Genomic DNA, 20,984 nt, shown 5'->3' with positions numbered 1-20,984 from the left:
CTCCATTATCTGTCAACTCAGCCAGGTTATGGCAAGTCTTCTCTCCCTGACTGTAGCACCTACCTCGCTACCGCCTTCCACAATATTATTTTCGTTCTCTTTGCTGTCCAGTCACTGAATATTTGGTCTTCTTTTTTTGTTTTCTTAAAATCAGCATGGGAAATACATATATCTCTTGATATATACATACTTACCAGATTTGGCTTCAAAAAGCCAGTGCCCTAATAAGTCAAGTGGCCATAATTGTGTCAGATCTTTTATGTTATCACAGGAATGCAGTGGGAGGTTCTCCTTTTTCTCTCCCTTAGCACTGTCTATAAATGTTCTTAATCTTGTGGAGAGGTTCAGGCTTGTCTACATTACCAAGTAAGATGATGCAAAATAAGACAATAAGTAAATTAAAGCAGTTACTGCTGAAGCCTCTCACATCCTCATCATATGGGGTTCTAGGCTTATACTTCAAATGAGAACTACTCTTGTCTCCTGGACAAAATGCCCCCATTATACATGTTGTTTGAAGCTTTCTGAAGGAAGATTAACCCACAAACCTTTGCTCCTTCACTTGCCGGGGTAGGGGGAGCATTTTTGGACCTCTCTGGGAAGCTGTGCTTTTGTCCATGTCACTTAGATGAAAGTGGCATATCAGTGTCCTGGAGTAATTCCACAGGGCACCTCCCTTGTCCCACATGGGAGCCCAGGGCATAGAAGTCTAGATATGATTTTATCATTCCAGCTCTCCAAGAACACTGCCCTTGAATCTTGAATTTCATGCCACTTTTCTCACTGGCTCTCTCATACCCAACAGCAATCATGTGGTTAGCAACCCTATATGAGCACCACCAAGATATCCTGCTGCCAGAGGAACTTTCAGTCTGCTTATGACACAAATTAACAGGCTGTGTCTTCTCCTTGGGGAGCCAGTTGGCATCTCTTTGAAGAACCTCCCCAAAGCTGAAGACTGGATCTGGCAGTCTTCAAACAAAGCACCAAATAAAAAGTCTTATATGGCATTTGCCTCTTTGTATTGCACAAGAACCATTTCAGGAAGGAAGCTCTGCGTGGTTCAAGAGCCTTCTTCTACGCACAGGTTTTGTGGTGGTGAAGCCCACACACTGAATCAGAATTTTAAGGTCCCCATCCAGCATTGAAGAACTTTTGGAAAGGAACTTCTAACCTGCTCCAAAAATAATCTGTTTTACATGCACCAGAACTGTTTCTGTGAGTGGAATCAGTAAATGGAGACAATCAGGGCATTTGCTTCAAAATTGCACATTTGCTCCAAGCCAGAACATAAATGTAAACACAGAGAATTATTATCCCACTCATTAGTACAGTCCATATTACTCAAATCAATCTCAGCTGCATGGACGTGCAGCCTCTGTGTTCACTCAGGACTGTATTTGAGCCTATGTCTTCAGCCACCTCCCCTCACCCTTTCTTTCTTTCCCAGGTACGAGCTCCTGAAAGACTGTAGTCCTAATGAATGTCCCCTGCCAGAATCCTCACCTTTCATTTTGCTCTGTCCTAGAAGTTCACTCCACCAAAATGGCTGGCAAAAACTCTATTCAATTTATTGGAGTTTAATGGGTCACTGTTTTTGTAAATAACATTTAGGAAAAAATCTGAAAACAAAGAACCTCTCAGTTTTTGGAACCATGGAGGCTTGGAGGCTCTTGCATGTGTGGGTATGGAAAGAAAATAGCTGGTCAGTGTAATTCCCATTCCATTTTTTTGACTCGTTTATCAGGAAACTTGCCATCATCACACTCTACATGCAAGCAAATTGGGTATGTTGTCAAGAAAAGAATGAAGATGAGAGAGGAGTCCTGCCAGTGGGAATTTCTCAGCACTGGTTTCCTGTATAACAGTCAGCCTTTTTATAAATAGAACCTCATTCCATGCAATGATATAGTATTAATCTGTCACCATATTTGGCACAACCATAGGATCATGAACTACTTGCCTGCTAATTACCATTTGAGCTCATGCACAGAGCATGGGCTGTGATAATATTAGCTTGGTCAGTCACAAGTGTGTCAGTGCCAACAACAATTCAGGGTCTGTTTCCAATCTCTGCAAGTGTCATATCTGCATCCTTTCGTCCCAGGAGGTAAAATCCTGGACTCCCTCTCTTAGTATGAATAATTTGTCTTGTCACTCAGAGCCCTAAAGGAAAACCATGTGGCAGTTTCTGTTAGCTGTTCATATGAGAAAAGAGCTTTTAAGAAGAGAAGTAAATGTATATCAGGCATGTTTAACTACTATTTATTAATTATTTTTTAAAAGCTTGAAAAGCTCCACCAGACTCCAGTATGTAGGAGAAACAATTTGTTACCCCATGTCTTGTAAGAAAATTAGAGGAAGGCCTGGAGGAAGCCCAGGGCCGTTGTTACAAAGGCAGTATTCCTGCCAGGAGTTTTTTCAGGCAACCAAAAGGAAAACGATGTGGATATGATTCTTGTAAGTTTTACAGTTGCCCAAATAGTTCTGAATGGTGTCAGTGACACTAATCAGTCATTTATCAATTTTCCCCTGATGCTTCTCATGAAAGCTCTTGATGAGCTACAGAGGTCCTAGGCTGGGCTGTCTGCAGGCTCAGGAAGATGGTGCTAATCTGATGTATTCAGCTCACGCACAGAAGACTGCCTTCAACCAATATAGATTTAACTTTTTCCTTACTTGAATCAAAAAGTCTATAAGAACTGATGATTTAAGTCTTTTCATTCAATAGGTGAGCTTTCCAAATCCAAACGTTTCTGAATTTATTAGAACTTGATAGTAGTAAAACAGTAGTAGCCTTTGTTACATTGCCATTTCAGTCACATCACCATTAGAGACAGTGGAAGTTTAGAGAAAGATACAGGACCCAGGTCTGTGTTATAAAATCATCTCTTAGCAGTTTCACTGAAATTGCATTAAATGGTTTCCATTTTTCAAATTTGTATAAAACTGAAAGTAATTTCCTTCTAGAGAAAAATCTTCTAATCCTCTTTAGAAGGATTAAAATGTAAAAATTCCTGGCAATACAAAGTAGATCTGTAGGTGGATTTTATACCTGTCTTTTTGTAGCTGATAAATGAATCATTACCTGTTTCATACTATTGAGCAAGTCTGTATTCTTAAAGGCATTCAGTGTAAAATATTCCCTCAGCAAGTGAAGACTCAAGGTTGACTAATCTTACTTATGTTAACCTCTACAGGTAAGGTATGATTCCTGCATCTGAAGATGTTGATCAAGTAGTCATCTATTAGCATCTAAACTATAGGGAAATGAGAAAATAATAATAATATCCCCTCTTTGATATCTGCCTTTATGCAAAGAGATCTAGTCCAGCCACCATTTACCTGTGTGTCTTATTACCAAGAGAAGTCCAACAGCAATCAACAGAATGAGTCCAGAAAGTTAAGCAAGTATATCAAAGAGTGCAGGAACAGAATTCAGGAAAGATGAGTTAATTAGGAATCTGAGGAACACAGCTGGGAAGCTGTGCACTGAGTTCCTGAGATAAGGGCCCATATCTTTAATTACGTAGATGGAAAAGATCAAAGTTACATATTTTTAGGAAGTACTAAGAACGTATGCTTGATGTGCTATGTAATAAAAAAACCACAGAGATGTAAGTATTTGCTAATTATTCATGCACAATTAGCAGAAAAATCCCACATCTATTGATCATTAACTGTGCATTAAACTTCCTCTCATTTTGAGGATGATTAATAAAAGTAAACTGGCTTTGGTAGTTGCTGTTACATAGTAAATCAAACTTTTGTCAACAGTTACCTGGGTAAATGTGGACATTTTCACAAACACCAGAAGCATGCAGATTTGCTGCATCATTTCAATGGAGTCCCTTGCAAGTATGAGGGCAATGCTTATGTGTTGACTGCGAGAAATAATCTTTCTGGAAGTGTATGTAACCAGATCAAGAAAGCAAATTATTGTACAGTTTGTCTCTAAAATCTTTGGAAGACGTTATGAAATTGTGTAAATGAGTTAAGGCAGGCAATAGGCAACTTACAATTTGTCCAACCTGCATGTTCTGAGTAAATCAGTCCTTATCTAATTGTCTTTGGTTTTAAGCCTAATTGTCCTTGAAAGTATTATAAGCTGTTATATTTTCACACAAATGAACAGCTCAGGAAGAATTTGTCAAATGCCTTAGGTGCAGCTTTTATTCTACGTCAGATGCTTTCTGCAGTCATGCTTTCAAGGCTTTGTCTACAGCAATTGTGTAGCTGTCAAAAGAAAACTACCATCCTGAGCTCTGTTTTCACATCTCTTTTCCAGTATTTCACCATATTGATTCAAAGCCAGTGTGGTTTTGTTCTGTGGGCATTAGAGGTATGTAAAACGACACTGCTTGTGCTTGTCCAGGAAAGACAAGAACTTGCTGCAATTCCCACAGCGACGGCAGCTCTTTGTTGCACAAGCTACTTGGTGTATAAACTGTGGTTTCCAAACAGAGGTCTGGCTCAACAGCCATTTAAAAGGCTGAAAGCCACACAATGTATTCCTTTCAATTAGCACATATACCTGCAATTTAGAATAATATTAAGACTTATAAAAGATGGTTTAGGATCCATTGTATCTCATCAGCCATACTAAGAAAGAAGGGCTAATGCTGGAAATATGCTTGTTCCTGAGTTAGAAAAGACAGTACAGACAATTACTGAAAGCATATGGATTTTCTGTTTCTCCTAAATGCAATAAAAACTGAAGAATGAACCCATTCAACATAGTCTTTATTTTTAGATTTTTCTTATTTTACTTAATTTTTATATGCTATCCTCCCCTACTGAAGATGCACCTATGCTGTTGCCCTGGCCAGTGCTGCACTTACGTTGTTTGCTTCAGTGAAGCCAACAAGTTCGTCAGCATGCCCAAGGGCTGCAGTTAAGGGTATCCATGCACTATTCCCATTACTCTGATAGGAAATGTGCCATGAGTACCCAACTGCTCTGTCCCCTGTTACCAACATGCCGCCTCCCTGCCAAAAATCAGTTCAAGTTGGATGGGACCTCTGGAGACCACCTGGTCCATCACCCCACTCACAGCAGGGCCAACCTACACGGGGTTTCTGGGGGAGAGACATTGTCCAAAAGCAACAGGCAAGGTACAAGTCATGCCTTTGCTGCGCTCCTTCAGCTGTGCCCAGTGACAGTCCCTGCAGGCGGCGGGAAGCCGGGTCCTGTGCAGAAGTACACTCGGTCCAGTCCTATGAGATTGGCATATTGGCATGTTTTCTCAGCCCATGGATTTTCTCAGTTAGTGACTCAGTGTGGAGAGACCATGTAAGTGAAGATTCAGTGTATGGGTTTGCTTTTTTGTGTGTGTTTCTGTAATGATGTATCACCACCTCAGGACACAGCGTATCATCTCAGGGGCACAAGCCCTGGTGCTGCATCCCTGTCATGGTACCCTCCACCGCAAGGCACACACTCCAGTAGGAACTGGGGCAAACAACCGCCAAGGAGGCTGCTCCCCAGTGAGCACAGGATATGTGTCTGAACAGCAAGTCCTGTGCCAGCTCAAGGCTTTGGCCAAACCCGGACTGGTAATATGCTTGGGCAAGGGCTGTGACCATGCTCCAGAACCCAGCGGGGGCTACGCTTGAGGTCTCCGTGTCCAAGAGCACCCACGTCCTACCCAAGGTGTGGGTGGCTGGGCACAGGTAGCCGTGTGTGCTCAGCCCTCACCCTGGAGCCGTCCAGGCAGGGGATGTTACAGCAACTGCCGGCCAGTGGGCAAGACTGACCCTGCTTCAGGTGACAGAGCATGTTGCTTTTGAAAAAACAAACCTGTCACATCATTTTGCCGAGTCCACGAGAGCCATGTTGGCCCGTGACAGTACCTGCTGTCCCACAGCAGGGCAGTTTCCCTGGGAACCAAGGGTCAAAGCAAATTTCTGCTACTCAAAAATTAAGTTCAACCTTTTAGCAGTCACGCAGGCTGATGGATGAGCACCCAAACACCACCCACCCTTTGCCTCTGTCCTCGCCACAGTACAGCTGCCCCTACCCGGAGCAGCTGGTGGTCCATGTTAGCTGGCTTTCCATGTGGGGAGAGGCTTTTCATTTCTCTTGGTGTTAAAAGGATCAGCACTTTTTCATGTTTGAGATGTCATGTGTTGATTCCTCGGGTAAACCAGATCAGAAGTTGACAGCAATGTTGACAGCTTATTTTTCCTTGCAGAACAATGTCATTACTTGTGCTTTTGAGGAGTACAAACCTTATGCATAAAACATATTTCAGTTAAAGGGGTACTGCCAAATGACAAAAAACCCCCTTGCTATTACCTATATGTGTTACAAGCACTTAGATTACCAGAAATGATAGGTAGTTTTTTTCCTCTATTTTTCTCTGGTTTGTTTGCCTGACCATTTGACAGTAATCTGGTGTTTCCTTTGAATATCCAGGTTATTAATAATCTTCCCCTCTTTTTTGTGTGTGAGCCTTTCATATTACAATGAAGAAATCAGTCTCACAAGGAAAATGTGATTGTACTGGTACAAAAACTGGCCAGGGATTCAGGATGCATCTTTTTCTTTTAAAGCAAGGTGTGCAACTGATGTTGTATCTTAGGTTTTTATATTAAACACTTAATCACAGCATATAATTCTGTGACTTGTTTTTAAGTAACCTAGCTTTGAAGCTCAGGATGAAAAAGTGTGTTGCTTTAATGATAACTGTGTAGGTTCTCATCAAAATGAAAGTTTGGTCTCATTATCCCATTGTTCTCCTTTTCTTTTTTTTCCAAGCTGCCTGTCTCGTCCTGGGTTGTATGATTTTTCCTGATGGCTGGGATTCAGATGAGGTAAAACGGATGTGTGGTGAAAAGACAGACAAGTACACGCTGGGGGCTTGTTCAGTCCGCTGGGCATATATCCTGGCGATTATTGGAATCTTGGATGCCCTGATCCTCTCATTTCTGGCATTTGTGCTTGGCAACAGACAAGACAGCTTGCTAGCAGAGGAGCTCAAGTTGGAAAACAAAGGTAGGACTGCTTTAGAAACACTATTATTGGGTGGCCTCAAGGGCACTTGCTTAAAAACAATGATTGGTTTCATTTTATTTTATACTTAGAAGTTGGCATGCTGGATTGCTTCCTAAGTTGCTGGGAAAGAAGAAATGCAAGGGGCAGAGGAAGTTTTGTTTTTCAGCCTCCAAAATCTAAGAAAGCTCGAAATTGCCACAATTGTTGCACTATGCATGACTTTCATCCTTAACAGTTTTTAGAGCTGTACATGGGATGTTTTTGTGTTACCCACTTGTACATTATTTCATTAGCATTTAAGTTTCACTATCTCCATCTTTTTCTGTACATCGTGCAAGATTTGTTCATTTGGTTCCTTTAAGATTTTGCATTGTAATATGGCGTATGTGTTAGCACAGTACACAGTAAGGGGGGAGAGTTGACTTGGGAGATTGGCAATGAGCTACGTAATGGGACCGCCTATACAGCAAGGCACCGGTGGACTAAGGATCAGAGCCAGGAATGACGAATCCTAGTTCTTGTTTGATTGTGTTGCTTTGAGCTCATTAGTCAGCTCACGGGAATCTAGGATGCTGTAGTAACTGAATATTCATGCAGTGGGTTGGGGATAAAACACATTTCTAGATTAAGAACATGGAACTGGCTCAGGCCAGTAGTTTATCACGCCGTTGCGAGAGGAGAGATGCTGCTTGGTGAGCGTGTGCAAGCCTGGCTGATTTCTACACCCCTTCCCCTTGTGCTCCGCCAGCATCCACAGCTGTGTATCTAATGTGACAGATACCACAGAGGGCATGTCCCTGCCTTGTCTTTTTAATGGGCCTGTTGTCCCTGCATCTGTCTAATCCCTTCTGAACCTGATGATACTGTCGGCTTCTGCAGCACTGTGTGGCAGCAGGTTTCTGAAGCTCACTACTGACTGCTAAAGAAGTACTTTCTTTTATCTGTTTCAAATTGATCCCCTACTAGTTTCACCAAGTGTCCCCAAGTGCAGGATTCTGCATTCAGCTCATCTACCACCTTTGTAATTTTGTAGGTTGCTTCTAATAATAGCAAAGATACTAGGAGCCCTTCACCACTGGATTGGAAATCAAAAGCGTTTGGAAGCCTGTGTTGTACAAAAATAGCTGGTCTCAGTTCTGCTCCATGAGGACCATTATCCATATATCTGAAAGCACATTGGCCCTAGCTTGCTGAATTGCAGACAGTCAGCACACTCAGCCCAAAGATAAATGGACTTGAAGATTAAACTTCACATACGATTTCAGACCTGGTTAGAGCCTACTAATGCTGTGGGTTAAGGAAAGTGTATGTTGCTTGCAATTGCATGTGTACATCTGTTCTGCAGGTAAACTGAAGGCATCAGTTTCAAGGACTGTCCCTGTGGGCCTTTTCTGTAAGGGTAATATTCATCTGCATTTGAAAATTAAAATACTTATCAGAAGGGCATTCACAGCTATGACACAAGTGCTTTTGGCATCAGCACTGTGTCTGATTTGTCTGTACCATACAGAGCTTATGAACCCAAAAACTACTTTTATCAAAGAACCTCATCTGTTTTGGCACCTTATGAGCAAAAAACAGCTTCTGGAGACTCATCACCTCTCATGTTGTAGGCACAAGCTCCTGCCAGAACATTTGGTCCTCAGCATGTCGGACAAAATCATTCAGCAGCTCATTTTCCTTGGATTAAGCACAGAAATGTACCACACCACCAGCTTCAAAGGAAACCAGAACTCAACAAAAAGGGACCCACCCCACTTTGTCCTTCACAGTCAAGCCTAATGTTCACCACTTTTTAAACTGTCTTTCAAACGAAAAGAAAAAGAAGCAACCTGTCTTCTAAAAAGGACATCACCTCCCCCCCCCTTCACAAAAAGCTCCTTCTAAGCAACAACGAGGCAAGTCTACATCCCCCTGAAGCCTCCTGGCATTTCCACACCTGCATGTGGTGCCGCAGCCCCAGAGGAGTCCCAGGAGACCGCAGTGAGAGCATGGGCGGGCACCACTGCCCCTGTCAATGATGGGATCAGGGCAGGTATCAGTGTCAGCAGAGCACCAGCTCTCCACTTGGCTGGCCAGAAATCAGTCCTTCTTCTAGCCTTTTGGATGCCAGGAAAGCCTGCCTGCATCCTAGTGAGCAAATGTTCTACCGAGACAACAAGGCACAAGCACGTCGTTCCCTCCAGTGGTCTCTGATCTCTGTACAAGATGGGCTGCAGCTTGCTGTCCCCCATGCTGTGCTGATGGAGCAGGGCTTTGGGGCATGGTCCCTGCAGACCAGGGAGGGGTTTCTGCCCAAAAGGCTGCACTCCAAAGCAGGCACTGGATGTGTAGGTAGTACTCAAGCACTTTTGCAGCTAGCAGTCGTTTGACTGTGGATGCTGCCCACAGTGTTTAGGAGAAAGCTTTTGGGTTCGTATGGCCAGGATTGTGAGGCAGGTTTTGTAATCCTGGCAGTCACTGTCTGCATGCTCAGGTGACTGGTTTGGGGCAGTGGTCTGTGGTTAGAGAGGGTGTTGATTACTTACACCATAATGATGAGGAAGCTGGTAGAAGATTAGGGCCAACACTTGTCCTTGAGATGGCACCAAACAACCTCCTGTCTGTACCCCTGGCACACACTGTACGTGCATGAGGGTTTTGACACTTACCCCATAAACTACGTCCCCATGGTCTCTTTTGGGAAGAGATACTGGAGAAATACTCACCAGCATTAGTCCACATGTAAAGTATCCATGCGTCTCTTGGAAATGGTCAGGGTGCCAAAATACTGAAGTATGCAAATATCACTAGCATGCCTCCCATATAGACAAGAAGGTAAGACTAATCATATAAGTAATCCCATCCTCAGCCTCCCCAGCTACTCTGACAATGTGAAGTCAAAGCCCTCATAACAAGCAGCCGTGAGTATTAAGCACCCTCCATCCTCACTTACAAAAGGTCTGCTTCCAGACTTGTGCTGGCTCCTGCTTCTAGATTAGCAGATATGGATGAGGAGCATCCTCAAGGAGGAGTCCCTGGGCTGCTGCAGTCTTCCAAGGGGCAAAAGATGTGGCCTGATGGTCAAGGCTGTCCTTTGGGTGGGAGTACAGGGACTCCTTCCCCTTGGTGGTGGTGATGTCCTCTGGTCACAAGCCTGGACATCCCATAGGCTGTGATAAGTAAGGTGTCCCCTTAAGGGACAGTCATGGCTCCATCGTGGCTTTCTGGGAGAATGTACCAGGGAAGCAACAAACACCGTACCTGAGAGGAACCTCTGCTTGCCCTGTGAGCTCTTCCCTGCTGCTGAGGCTTTGCCCCACGCAAGTAGGTATTATTATGCAGTAGCTCAGCAGAGGGGAAGAGACAGTAAATCAAGTATAAGAGCCACAACAGTGTTCATTTATGTGGAAAAACCTTCAAGAACAAGAAATTATTAGGCAATGATCAGACAGCTGGGCAGCTGTTTTCTTAATCAGGTAATAGTTCTGTCTGGAGGGTTCCTTGCAGATCAGCTCCCACAGGCTCATTAATGAGAGTCTGCAGTGCCTGTGCGAGTACCTGGCACCACAGCTGTTTCTGAGCGTTGGTGACAAGGAAACAGTTAAAAGTATATGAAAGGCAACAGGATGGTAAAAAGGTGAGAAAATTGCAGAAAAAGAGCAAGCTGTACTTCTCTGTAGACTTACTATGCTGAATTGTCCACCTGCTCTGTGCTTTTGATGACTACAGTTCTGTATATTTACATAGGTTAATGAATGCTCGTAAGTAAGAAATTTGACTGTTAAAATTATTCATGGCAGAAGAAGGCCGTATTCTTGCCATAAAAGAAAGTTTCCTTTTTCACTACGTGATAAAAATAGTGCTTACTCATTTCTTATTTGCTTAGGTGTGAGAGTAAATAACATGTGGGTTTCACATCTGAGAAATATAACTCAAGTTTAGCAGACTTTCTTCAGGTTATAGTCTATTTAATGCAGTTTCGTAATCATGCAAATTTTACAAAACAATCCATACCTTTTTCATTTTAGAAACTGCCTTTTGAAGAAAAAAAGGTATTTCTAAAAAGACTTTCACATTATGTTTATGCCATTAGCAAAAGGAGGGGAGAGAACAGTATTACATGGTTTTCTTTAATTTATAGGAAATAATGGTAATAACTTAAAGGCCTCTATGTTATTAAACTAATGGCATGCAGGGTGATAACGAAAATAGTCGAATTCATCTTAGCTTTAAGCTTCATCAACACCATTTTGACTGAGCCATCAACATCAGGCATAGACCTTGATGTGTTGTGTAATGACATAATTTAACATTTTGAATTGTAATGTCTTAATGACATAAAATTAAAGTTCTGGCCAAAGGGTGAAGAGACCAAATGAGAAGTTTCCAAAAGAAATTGAGATTGCAAGGCAATTACTTTTATGGTAGAAAGTGGTAATATGGTCTGCCTTATGAGTGATAAATACAAGAGCATTCAGAAGAAACTATCCTGTTAAGTAATATCAGTCAGAGCAGGTGGACGATGCACTTTGTGGACAGCTGTGGCTTTTCTGATGGATAGAACAGCTTCACAAGGTGTTTATGTTTAACATTTGACTCATCTTTGGGGCCCATATGGTCACAGATAAGCAATTTCCACTAAAGATTTCCCGGAGTTACAAACATAGGGCTGAAATAGATAAAAGGAGCCAGGAGGTAGACAGGAGATTTAAAGGATTCATCTACCTTGCAGCGATTGCAACTCAGACTCAAACTACAACACATTGCTCCCAACAGCCACATTGTCGAGAGCTTGTTGCAGAGCTCAGTGCTGGATGCCCAACCTAGGACTTGCCAGTTGGTTGACAATTACACCCTCATTATTCTCCATACCGGTGCTGTCAGGGCCTGATCCAGATTGTTGAAGGCTGGCTCTGTACATCTGCATGAGCTGCAGTCATTGCAGAATAAACACGGTTAAAGACAGAAGCTAAGGGGAAGTTGTTTCTTGGTGACAAAGCAGTTTTCTGTAAAAGAAAAAAAAAATAGTCTTGCACAGAGATTTGTGGACCTTTGGCTAGAGAATTCTCTTCTGTAAACAGGAATAGTCTACCCGCATGATTGCTGCTGCAACAGAAAACCACCTGCAAAAGGACTAGTATCTGAAGGTGAGTGACAGGAGACTAGCACTTGTCCCACCGAGGGACTACATGACAGAGTGCGTATCAGCTGTCAGTCTTTGAAAGGAAAATAGCTCAGGTCACAATGCATGTGCAAACTGCTGCAAAATTGCAAAGCCCTGCTTATCAGCATGTAGTTCTCATGGCATACACTCAACAAACATTCAGGCTAACTTGTTCAAAATTAGGTAAATGAACATGAATATTGATATCTGATTTAACTTTTCGCATATAGCTACAATGCTAAAAGAATTGCCAACAGCCCCGGTAGTAATAAAGAGTACAAATCCGGTCAGAACACCGTGTATACCCCTGTATACCCATGTTCTCTATCCGATAAAATTATATAGTACCTTTTTTGTAAAGCTGTGTACCCCCGATGACTCCTGATACACAAAAAGTCAGTGTATGCACCTTTTCATTTCAGTTAGCATGTACTTTTCAAAAATAAAAATACTTTCAAAAATAAAATGCAGGATTTCTGTTAATCTCTTCCCTTCTTACACTGGTATTTTTCTTCATGTCTGCTAGTCTTTTCCCATCCTTCCTTTCTAAACAGTTCAAGAGTCACCCACTTCAGCCTCTTGCTGCTTTAGTGTGGCTCCATGTTCAAAGCACTTAAGGTGACTTTGAACTCAGAACCAACTTTACCACTTGAATTTCCATTTGAGAAGGGAAAAGTGGAAGAAACTCATTGGGGAGTGATCTGTGATGGATTGCTATGGACAGCCCACCACGTGCACTTGCCAGGCTGCAGCTGGCCAGAGGAAGCTGGAACTACGTCAAAATGTTTATGCTTTTGCCTCAAAGGAGAAGTATTTAGGGACCCTGCTTTTCAAAGGCAAAATCAGGCTCTTCTTTGAAGCCCACAGCCATAGGTTCCAGGTTGGGAATTCCTGGCCTTCATTTCTAGCTTCAAAACTTCATTTCTAGCTTCATGATTCTTTACCATGTCAGCCAAGAACGAAGTCTTGTCACAGCTGTGAAGAGTTCACATGTTCTCTTTCAGCTTCAACCGCTAAGTGGCTCATCTATCATAGCATGACTGCAATTAGCTCCAGTTGTTAATTTCTTTGTTTAATTACAACCTATTTTCCTTCAGGTATCACCTCCACAATGAGCTACAAGGAGCTCTGAATATAAGAACAGTAGGCAAGTAGTACAAGACATATTTCATCTAGAAACCTGCGACTAGAAGCCAAACTAACATACTTTTTTTAATAAGGTTTTTTCCCTAAAATTTCCTTCTTTAGATAATGGTGACCATTTGCCTGTGATTTCAACTATGTAAATAACATTTTAAAAAGAGAAACTATAAAGATAAACATGGAGATTTCATTGTGGCGACATCAGAGGGAACTTCATCTCTCCAGGATGAAGATTCTCGTAGCACTGCCATGGGATCTATGCCCAAGGTATGAACTTTCATCCAAGGACTGGATCGAAATCCAGGACTTTCCTTTGCAGTGCCTTAGTGTCATGCACTCTCTTGGCCAGCGTATATTGAATTCTGTCACACAAAGCTGAACAGCTCCAGCCTGAGGATTTTTGGGACCCCTCCTTCACAGCAGTCTACAGTATTTTGTGTAGGACACTGTTGTTGGAGATCAGAGATGGAAGTCTGAGAACCTCCAACTTGAGGAGAGAACCTCCTCAAACTTAGGCAGGCAGAAAATCAAAGTATTTTCAAGGTTTTAGTAGAAACGGAGAGGAAGAAACAGGGAGTGAGACTAGAAGTCAAGGTTCTTCAATACAGACTTAGAAGACACTTCAGGTCTTCCTTTTGAAAATGTCTACTTTTGTGTTTACGGGCATGCAAGAAGCACACGCGTGGGCATGTGAGAAGCTACTTAGATTTTTCTACTGGTATTGAGTGGCAGCAAGACAAAAGCCCTGGAGCGGTGTTCAGAATAGCTGAGTTTGATTCCTGGTTCTCTTGGACCTAGCATTTGATTTCTCAATTTCTCTGTCTTTTAAATGGGGGGGAATGAGACTGACTTTGTTGATAAGGTATGTTGTGGTTCAGCAATGGAAGGCAAATTAGGAAAGCTGAATCGTGGTGGAATTATTAAAGTATGTATTCTGAGAGTAAGCCTTGATAAAAGTGTTTTATCAGGGAACTACTTTACCAGTGTGCTAAATGATGGTACTCTTAAGGGGAGGCAAATGAGGCATCAAAACTAAAAGTCGAAAGCTGATTAAAATACCTTATTAAATAAAGGTCAATCTCGCAGTAGTGCTGATTGATATATCAGCTGATCCAACAAGTTCCTTTCCAGCTCTACTTTGTATAATGAGAAAGTAAAATTAGTCTTAAGCATATGCATTAATTACTTAACTGAAGAATTTGGAGACCATGAATAAAGAGTCCTAGTTCCCCACTGATTAAGGACAGAAAAACATGGTGAACTGCTTTCTGTCTCATAGAAAGATGGATCCCACTTGCTGTTATACTCTGTAAGGAGTCTCATACAATAGCTCGGTTACAGAAATTATCACTCCATTTAATGATCTCATGATATGAGGGACTGAGTATGGGGACTTAAAGGCATGCTGGTAGCAAAAAGCTAGGCAGCCTCAAAAATCGCTTCTTAAACGGTATAGGGGACTCACTGCATTGTATGGGCTCTGTGCTCAGCTGAAAAATTCTGTAGGGCAGCAAGGCACAGACGGGTTGAGCATGACGAAGCAGTGACATGATGCATGGGAATGGGGGGTGAAGTCATTAGAAAGTGCTATCACAAGCTAAAACAAATCTTCAGGCTGGTCAAGACAAGTCCATACAAAGCCTGGACAGATCTGGAGGTCTGTGTTGTTAACTTAAAACAAAGCCTATGGCTTGTTGCAAGCAATACCATATTTAATGAGCTAGAAAGTACAAGTCTGACTGTGCCATCACTAGTAGTTGCATTAGAAATGGTGTTTTGAAGCTTGGACAAAAAATTAGAGATATTTCACAATACATAGATATATAAAAGGGAAGTGGCACATATTTCATTCTGCGTAGGGCTAGTCACACACAAAGATTATCATAGCCCACCATCCACACCTTCTTCTCTACTGATAGAAACCACATTTTTAGGAAGAACAGCAGAGAACGGGAGAGTTCATAACTCAGCTGTTCTTGCATGAGTGTTTTTGGTCACAGTGTTAATGTAGTCTAAAAAATCAAGGCAGTTTTGTGCCCAAGAGTCTGGACTGTGACTGGGAACAACTGATCTATGAGGACTTTTCTGCTGCCCAGTCCAGCCTGCCATTTCAGAGAGATGCCGGGGCTGTCCATATGTTCACACCAGCCCTAATGTCTTGTCCTTGCACACAGAGGAAGCCTGTAGAACTGAGGTGTGATTGCTCTGTGTTTAAGTAAGTTCCAGCAATTTTCTTGAAAATCCTTCTCATTATTTAAAAAGTCATTAGTTTCATTATCTCATTTCCACTGTGAATTTGTTTTGACTCTTCTTCAGCACTTTCATAAAGCCAGAATAATTTTCTACCTGCAAGCAAAACATCTGAAAAAAAATTACAGGTAACCTCTGCCTTACTGGGCATAGTGTCAACAGAAACAAAAAGGATGTTGTCAGAAGCTTTAGAATAAAGAAGCTATCAAAAAATCCAAATGAAAGCAAGGCAAACAGCCCTGTTTTCCAAATTGTCATGGTTTAAGCCCAGCTGGCAGTAAAGCACCACGAGGCCACTCGCTCACTCCTCCCCACTGCCCTGGTGGGATGGGGAGGAGAAAATATAAGAAAAAGGTCGTGGGTCGAGACAAGGAGAGGGAGAGATCACTCACTGATCATGGTCACGGGCAAAAACCAGACTCAACGTTGGGAAAAAAAAAAAATCAGGTTTTTGTTACCAATTAAATCAAAACAGGGTAATGAGAAATAAAATCAAACCTTAAAACACCTTCCCCCACCCCTCTCTCCTTCCCAGCTCAACTCCACTCCCGGTTCTTTCTCCCTCCTCCCTCCAGCGGCGCAGTGGGACAGGGAATGGGGGTTGGGGTCGGTTCCTCACACCTTGTCTCTGCCGCTCCTTCCTCCCCAGGGGGAGGACTCCTCACTCCTCCCCTGCTCCACCGTGGGGTCCCTCCCATGGGAGACAGTCCTCCATGAACTTCTCCAACATGAGTCCTTCCCACGGGCTGCAGTTCCTCACAAACTGCTCCAGCGCGGGTCCTTTCGCGGGCTGCAGTCCTTCAGGCACAGACTGCCCCAGCGCGGGCTTCCCCACGGAGTCGCGTCGCGGCCATCTTGGGGGGCATCCATCCCCCTGCTCCGGCGTGGGCTCCTCTCTCCCCGGGCTGCCGGTGGGCATCTGCTCCCCCGCTCCCCTCCGTGGGCTGGGGGGGGACAGCCTGCCTTCTGGTCTCCCCACGGGCTGCGGGGGCAGCCCCTCCTGCCCTCCTTCTCCCTGACCTCGGTACCCGCAGAGGGGTTCCTCTCCCATCCCAATCCCCTACTCGCTGCAGGTTCCCCCTCTGAAATCCGCTCTCCCAGAGGCGATACCGCCGTCGCTGACGGGCTCGGCCTGGGCCGGAGGCGGCTCCGACTCGGAGCTGGGGAAGCTTCCAGCAGCTTCTCACAGCAGCCGGCCCTGCGGCCCCTCCCCCACTACCAAAACCCTGCCACACAAACTCAATACACAAATTTATACCCAATGAGACATATAAGTCGTATCTAATGAGCTATTTGAGATATCTGGCTTTCTGGTTTCTGTTACAGGTAGCATCCAAGACCCCTTACTACAGTAACAAGCAAAAGTTGATCTGTTTGGTGCTGGCAGAGTAGCTTTTCTCTCTTTACCCAGTCATTATTATATTGCTTTATTCTAGAACCTTGAAACTGATCCTATTGTTCCTGGACTACTTCCAGAGTTGATCTGCACTTTCTGTTGAGTCCCTCGTCCTCTGAATGACAAGCTTGGTGGACTCCAGTTTGTCGTTCCCACTGACCTCTCCCTGGATGCCTGGGAAGCCTGGCCCTGGGAAGGCCCAGACTAGGGCACCCATGTATTTTAATTCCTTGGCTCTGGGATGACCCTACAAGGCCCAAATCTGCTGTGGCTGAAAGTTAGGTTCTGCTCTTGGCTGCCAAGATCTTTGTCTGTTGACTTTGATATGTCTGTACAGTTTTACTTGATACAATACCAGGAAACAGCAGTGGAAGAGGAAACAGAGACGTGATATTCTTAAGCAATATTGCACTCAAGATTGCTGTAGGTCTGTACTAACTTCATGTGCTAGAAAGGAACACAATAGGTGGCAAATAAAATTATAATCCAAAGATGTTTTGCCTATCTCTTGTATCTGGAGGATATGTTTTTTCTTAATTCAAGTTTTTCAATGAAATAAATTAATTTGCTCGTAGCACATGGTCCATGTTATTATGTATAGTCTTTCAGGCATTTGGCATGCAAGCACTCTAGCTGTCAGAAATATTTTTATGCACCTACTTCAAGAGCATTTAGCATGAAATGTACTCTACAGACATGGTAAAACTGAAAATAGAGGTTTAGTTGCAATCCCGTTTGACTAAATGTATTTACAACACCACAGCACATTTGATTTTACGAACCACCTTCACCTTAGTTTTGTAAATCTAAAAAATTTCAGGATCATAATGAGCTGGCATGAGGATGTCATTGCACAAAGTTATTTACCTCAAAATGCTCTTTCATCTCAAAGCACTTGCACCCTTCTAGGTGTCAGCGTTTGACACAAGACAGACCATTGTTCAGGTTCCTGTATGCTATTTCCCTCAGGTCCTGCCTTCTGATGTTCCCAGTTGATTCTCTCCTCATCACCAAGTGTATTGTTCCTGTCTAGTACATGCACGCTGAAACCAAAACTCACTGCTCTTTGTATAACTCCGTGTCTGATAAGAGGCTGAAATGATCAGCATGATCATTTAAACTACTCTCATATATCACAGAGGCTGTGGGATGGCCTGAGTCCTCTCCAGTTTATCAGCACTGCATAAATTGTGGAATCAGAGCTGGACACTCTTCCAGGAGTGGTGGTGACTGCCATACCCAGAGGTGTTATAACCCCTCTACTTCTCAGCATTTCCTTGTCTGCAGCCGAGACACTCTGTAGCCCTTCTTTGTGCCAGCACATCTCGTGTTCAGCTGACTTTCCACATGCTCTCTGTCAGCGTGTGGATATATTTCTTGCTCCTTGACGTATCATTTTGCCTCAGGCTATGCTCATAGAATGAGCCATTTGCTAACACACATGAAGACTTCTTTGGTCCTTTTCACCGTAGCTGCTGAGAGAGAGAGAAAATGGACATTGCCTCTGGCTCCCAGCAATCTGGAGAAAATCTGGGTGTTGTAGGTCTGTCTCCTCCTTCTTCCTCCCTAGAAGGAGATGAAAAGATGTGAAGAAGAAGAGGAGACCAGGATCCACTTTTCTACATGTGTGCTGAATTCAGACACAAAAGCATCCCAACATAAGCCCTGTTCTCTGAACTAACAGTGTCGGGGCACTTTTTGCCTCCCTGTGACTTTGTTTGCGTTCCTTCCCCACTCTTCCAAGGGTTTCATAACCTCTCACTGCACTTGGACAGCTCAGTCAATAAAGGTAGCTCTTTACAGTATGAATACTCCCCACTGTCTGGTATAGCTGAAGACACTGAATGCCCACTGTAGGGTCTAACAGGTGGACAACCATCTTGAAATACCAAGTAAATCCACCAGCATTGCTACCAGCAAATAGGTGTAAAGGTAGATAATTTCTTGCTTCTGAACACAGAGGCAATCATTTAGCTGTACTTTTTACATTTCTACCATACTAATATATGTGAAAGATAAGCACACATTGGATAAGAATTGAGAAAAATAGCAGTGTTATGTAAATGCCTGCTAAAATGGATGCATCTGGAATCTCTGCAGAGTACAGTAGTTCAGTTATTTAGTAGTTACTTCAAAAAGAGCTCATGCAGAAACCAGATTAGATTGGCATAGCTAAAATGGACTCATTTTATGCAAAATGCTTACTACTATTTTTTTTTTTTTAAAGTAGATTATTGAACCAAAATCCTCAAAACTTTTCCACTGGGCATGTTGGACATGATTTTGCGGGGGCGGGGGGGGTCATCCTGTTAAATCAGTGGGAATTTTAGAGGGTGGGAGTAAATTGAATCCATTAGAGCAATTCATACACTTTTTAAATGGTCATGAATCTTACTTATACTAATCCTTGAGCACAGAGTTTCAAACAACATTTTTCAGATGTTTTAATGTTTGATGTGTATCAAATACATTCACATTTCCTTTGAAGAACTATCATAACACTCTGACAATAACAACTGGCTGACCCCTTGCAAATAAAACTCTGATAAAGCAATAAAGATCAGACATCATATATCCTACAGAGACAAATATTGGTCTACTAGAGAAAGTGGAAGTGTACTAGAAATCATTCAATGTGTTTCAAACATTAAGGAGAAGAAAACATTGTCAAAGAGTTGATTGGAAATTCGGTACAGAAGCCATGCTGGCAAAGTATAGAAGTGCCATACTTAGGAGAACAGCCACAAAAACACAGTACTTGCATCCTTAATCGAAATGCTGGATTTGGCACCGTGGAAAGAAGTAATGCCAAATGGTTAAGGAGCAGCTTTGCTGAGGAGAATAAAAATTTGTATCAGCGTTAAGGCTGAATTTCTATGCCCTTTCAGAACTAGCCTCCAGCATCTAATTGTTGAGTTTAAAATGATAGCTGAAAACCTCTGAGCATTCACTGTCATGTGGCCTCAGCACTTCCAAGCAGAGACAGTAGCTATCTAAAGAGCAAAACTGCCCTCCATTGTTCTGCCTCAGTTTTATAAGTATGCTCCCTGCTGTTCTGTAGTTATTAATTCTTAGCCCATATGGGCAAAGATGACATGTTATTAAGTACAAGAAATCTCCCCATATAACCATCAGCCCAACTATTTTCCTGAAGAGGACTGACAAGCTTATCTTAAATAAATCCCTAAAAGGGCTCTGTGAAATGATTAGAAGTCGTATGTTTACAATGATGCCAGAAGATCAGCAGGTTTATACACTGATCAACCATTTATACACTAGTGAGCAGCTGGCATCCGAGGCTGTGTCTGCTCATCTATCAAGCAGTTCTCACAAAGGTTAGAGGGAGTAAAGTTGTACTCGGACACAAATATAGGTATAAAAATGTTCTAAAAATGCTAAGTATTGAGGATTACGGCATGAACTGATAGGATTTTGTATTTCAGAATGATTTTATATAAGATCCTGATCACAAACAATTTGCCAAGGTGTCACCTTCTTCCCTGAGCCCTGCTGAAGCCCATCCATTGCTTTTCAGTGCAGTTAACGTCCTTGCAGATAGATAGAGAGTATATGCTCACCCAACATGTCTCAAAAAACTTCTGTGGGTAGGGTAGTATTGACCTTTGCCCTCTGTACTACGGAAAGTGTTTTTGAAAGAACAACCTGGGAACTGCTGGAGAAGCTGGAGCTGAGTGCAAAGAGGAAGTCCAAAGGTCACTGCTTGGGTCTCTGGTTCTCATAGGGTGTCCACTTTGGAAGGGACCAATTCTCCCCATTTCCAGGCAAAGACTAGATCAGACTTAGTGAAAAAATATGAAAAGAAGTCCAGGAGGGGAAGCTCATGGTGCTGTGAGGTCCAGCAGGAAAACAGACCAACCAACAGTCTGGGTCCTGTTGGTTCACCTGAAAGGGTTAGTGGCATCTTCATATTCTTTCCCTTTCCACCGAAATCCTTACTTTGTGCCTATGGATGTGAACGCACATGCTTTCAATGGTGCCATCCTCTCAGCTTCTGTGCTTATCACTTCACAGAGTGCCTTCTTTAGCATGCTC

General features: G+C 42.9%; 1 protein-coding gene across 3 annotated transcripts in view; it reads left to right on the top strand.

The window, feature by feature from the left end:
* Nucleotides 1-20,984, top strand: part of LHFPL3 (LHFPL tetraspan subfamily member 3) — a 279,660-nt gene that overhangs the window by 189,483 nt on the left and 69,193 nt on the right. For all 3 annotated transcript variants that reach the window (XM_052790226.1, XM_052790225.1, XM_052790224.1), the window contains exon 2: nucleotides 6,760-6,996. In XM_052790226.1, coding sequence (XP_052646186.1) covers nucleotides 6,760-6,996 — 237 coding nt within the window. The remainder of the gene's footprint in view (nucleotides 1-6,759; nucleotides 6,997-20,984) is intronic.

This window comes from Harpia harpyja, chromosome 6 (assembly GCF_026419915.1).
Source record: "Harpia harpyja isolate bHarHar1 chromosome 6, bHarHar1 primary haplotype, whole genome shotgun sequence".
Classification (NCBI taxonomy): Eukaryota; Metazoa; Chordata; class Aves; order Accipitriformes; family Accipitridae; genus Harpia; species Harpia harpyja.
Note: the sequence above shows the minus strand (reverse complement) of the source record. Positions and strands in the feature narration are given on the sequence as shown.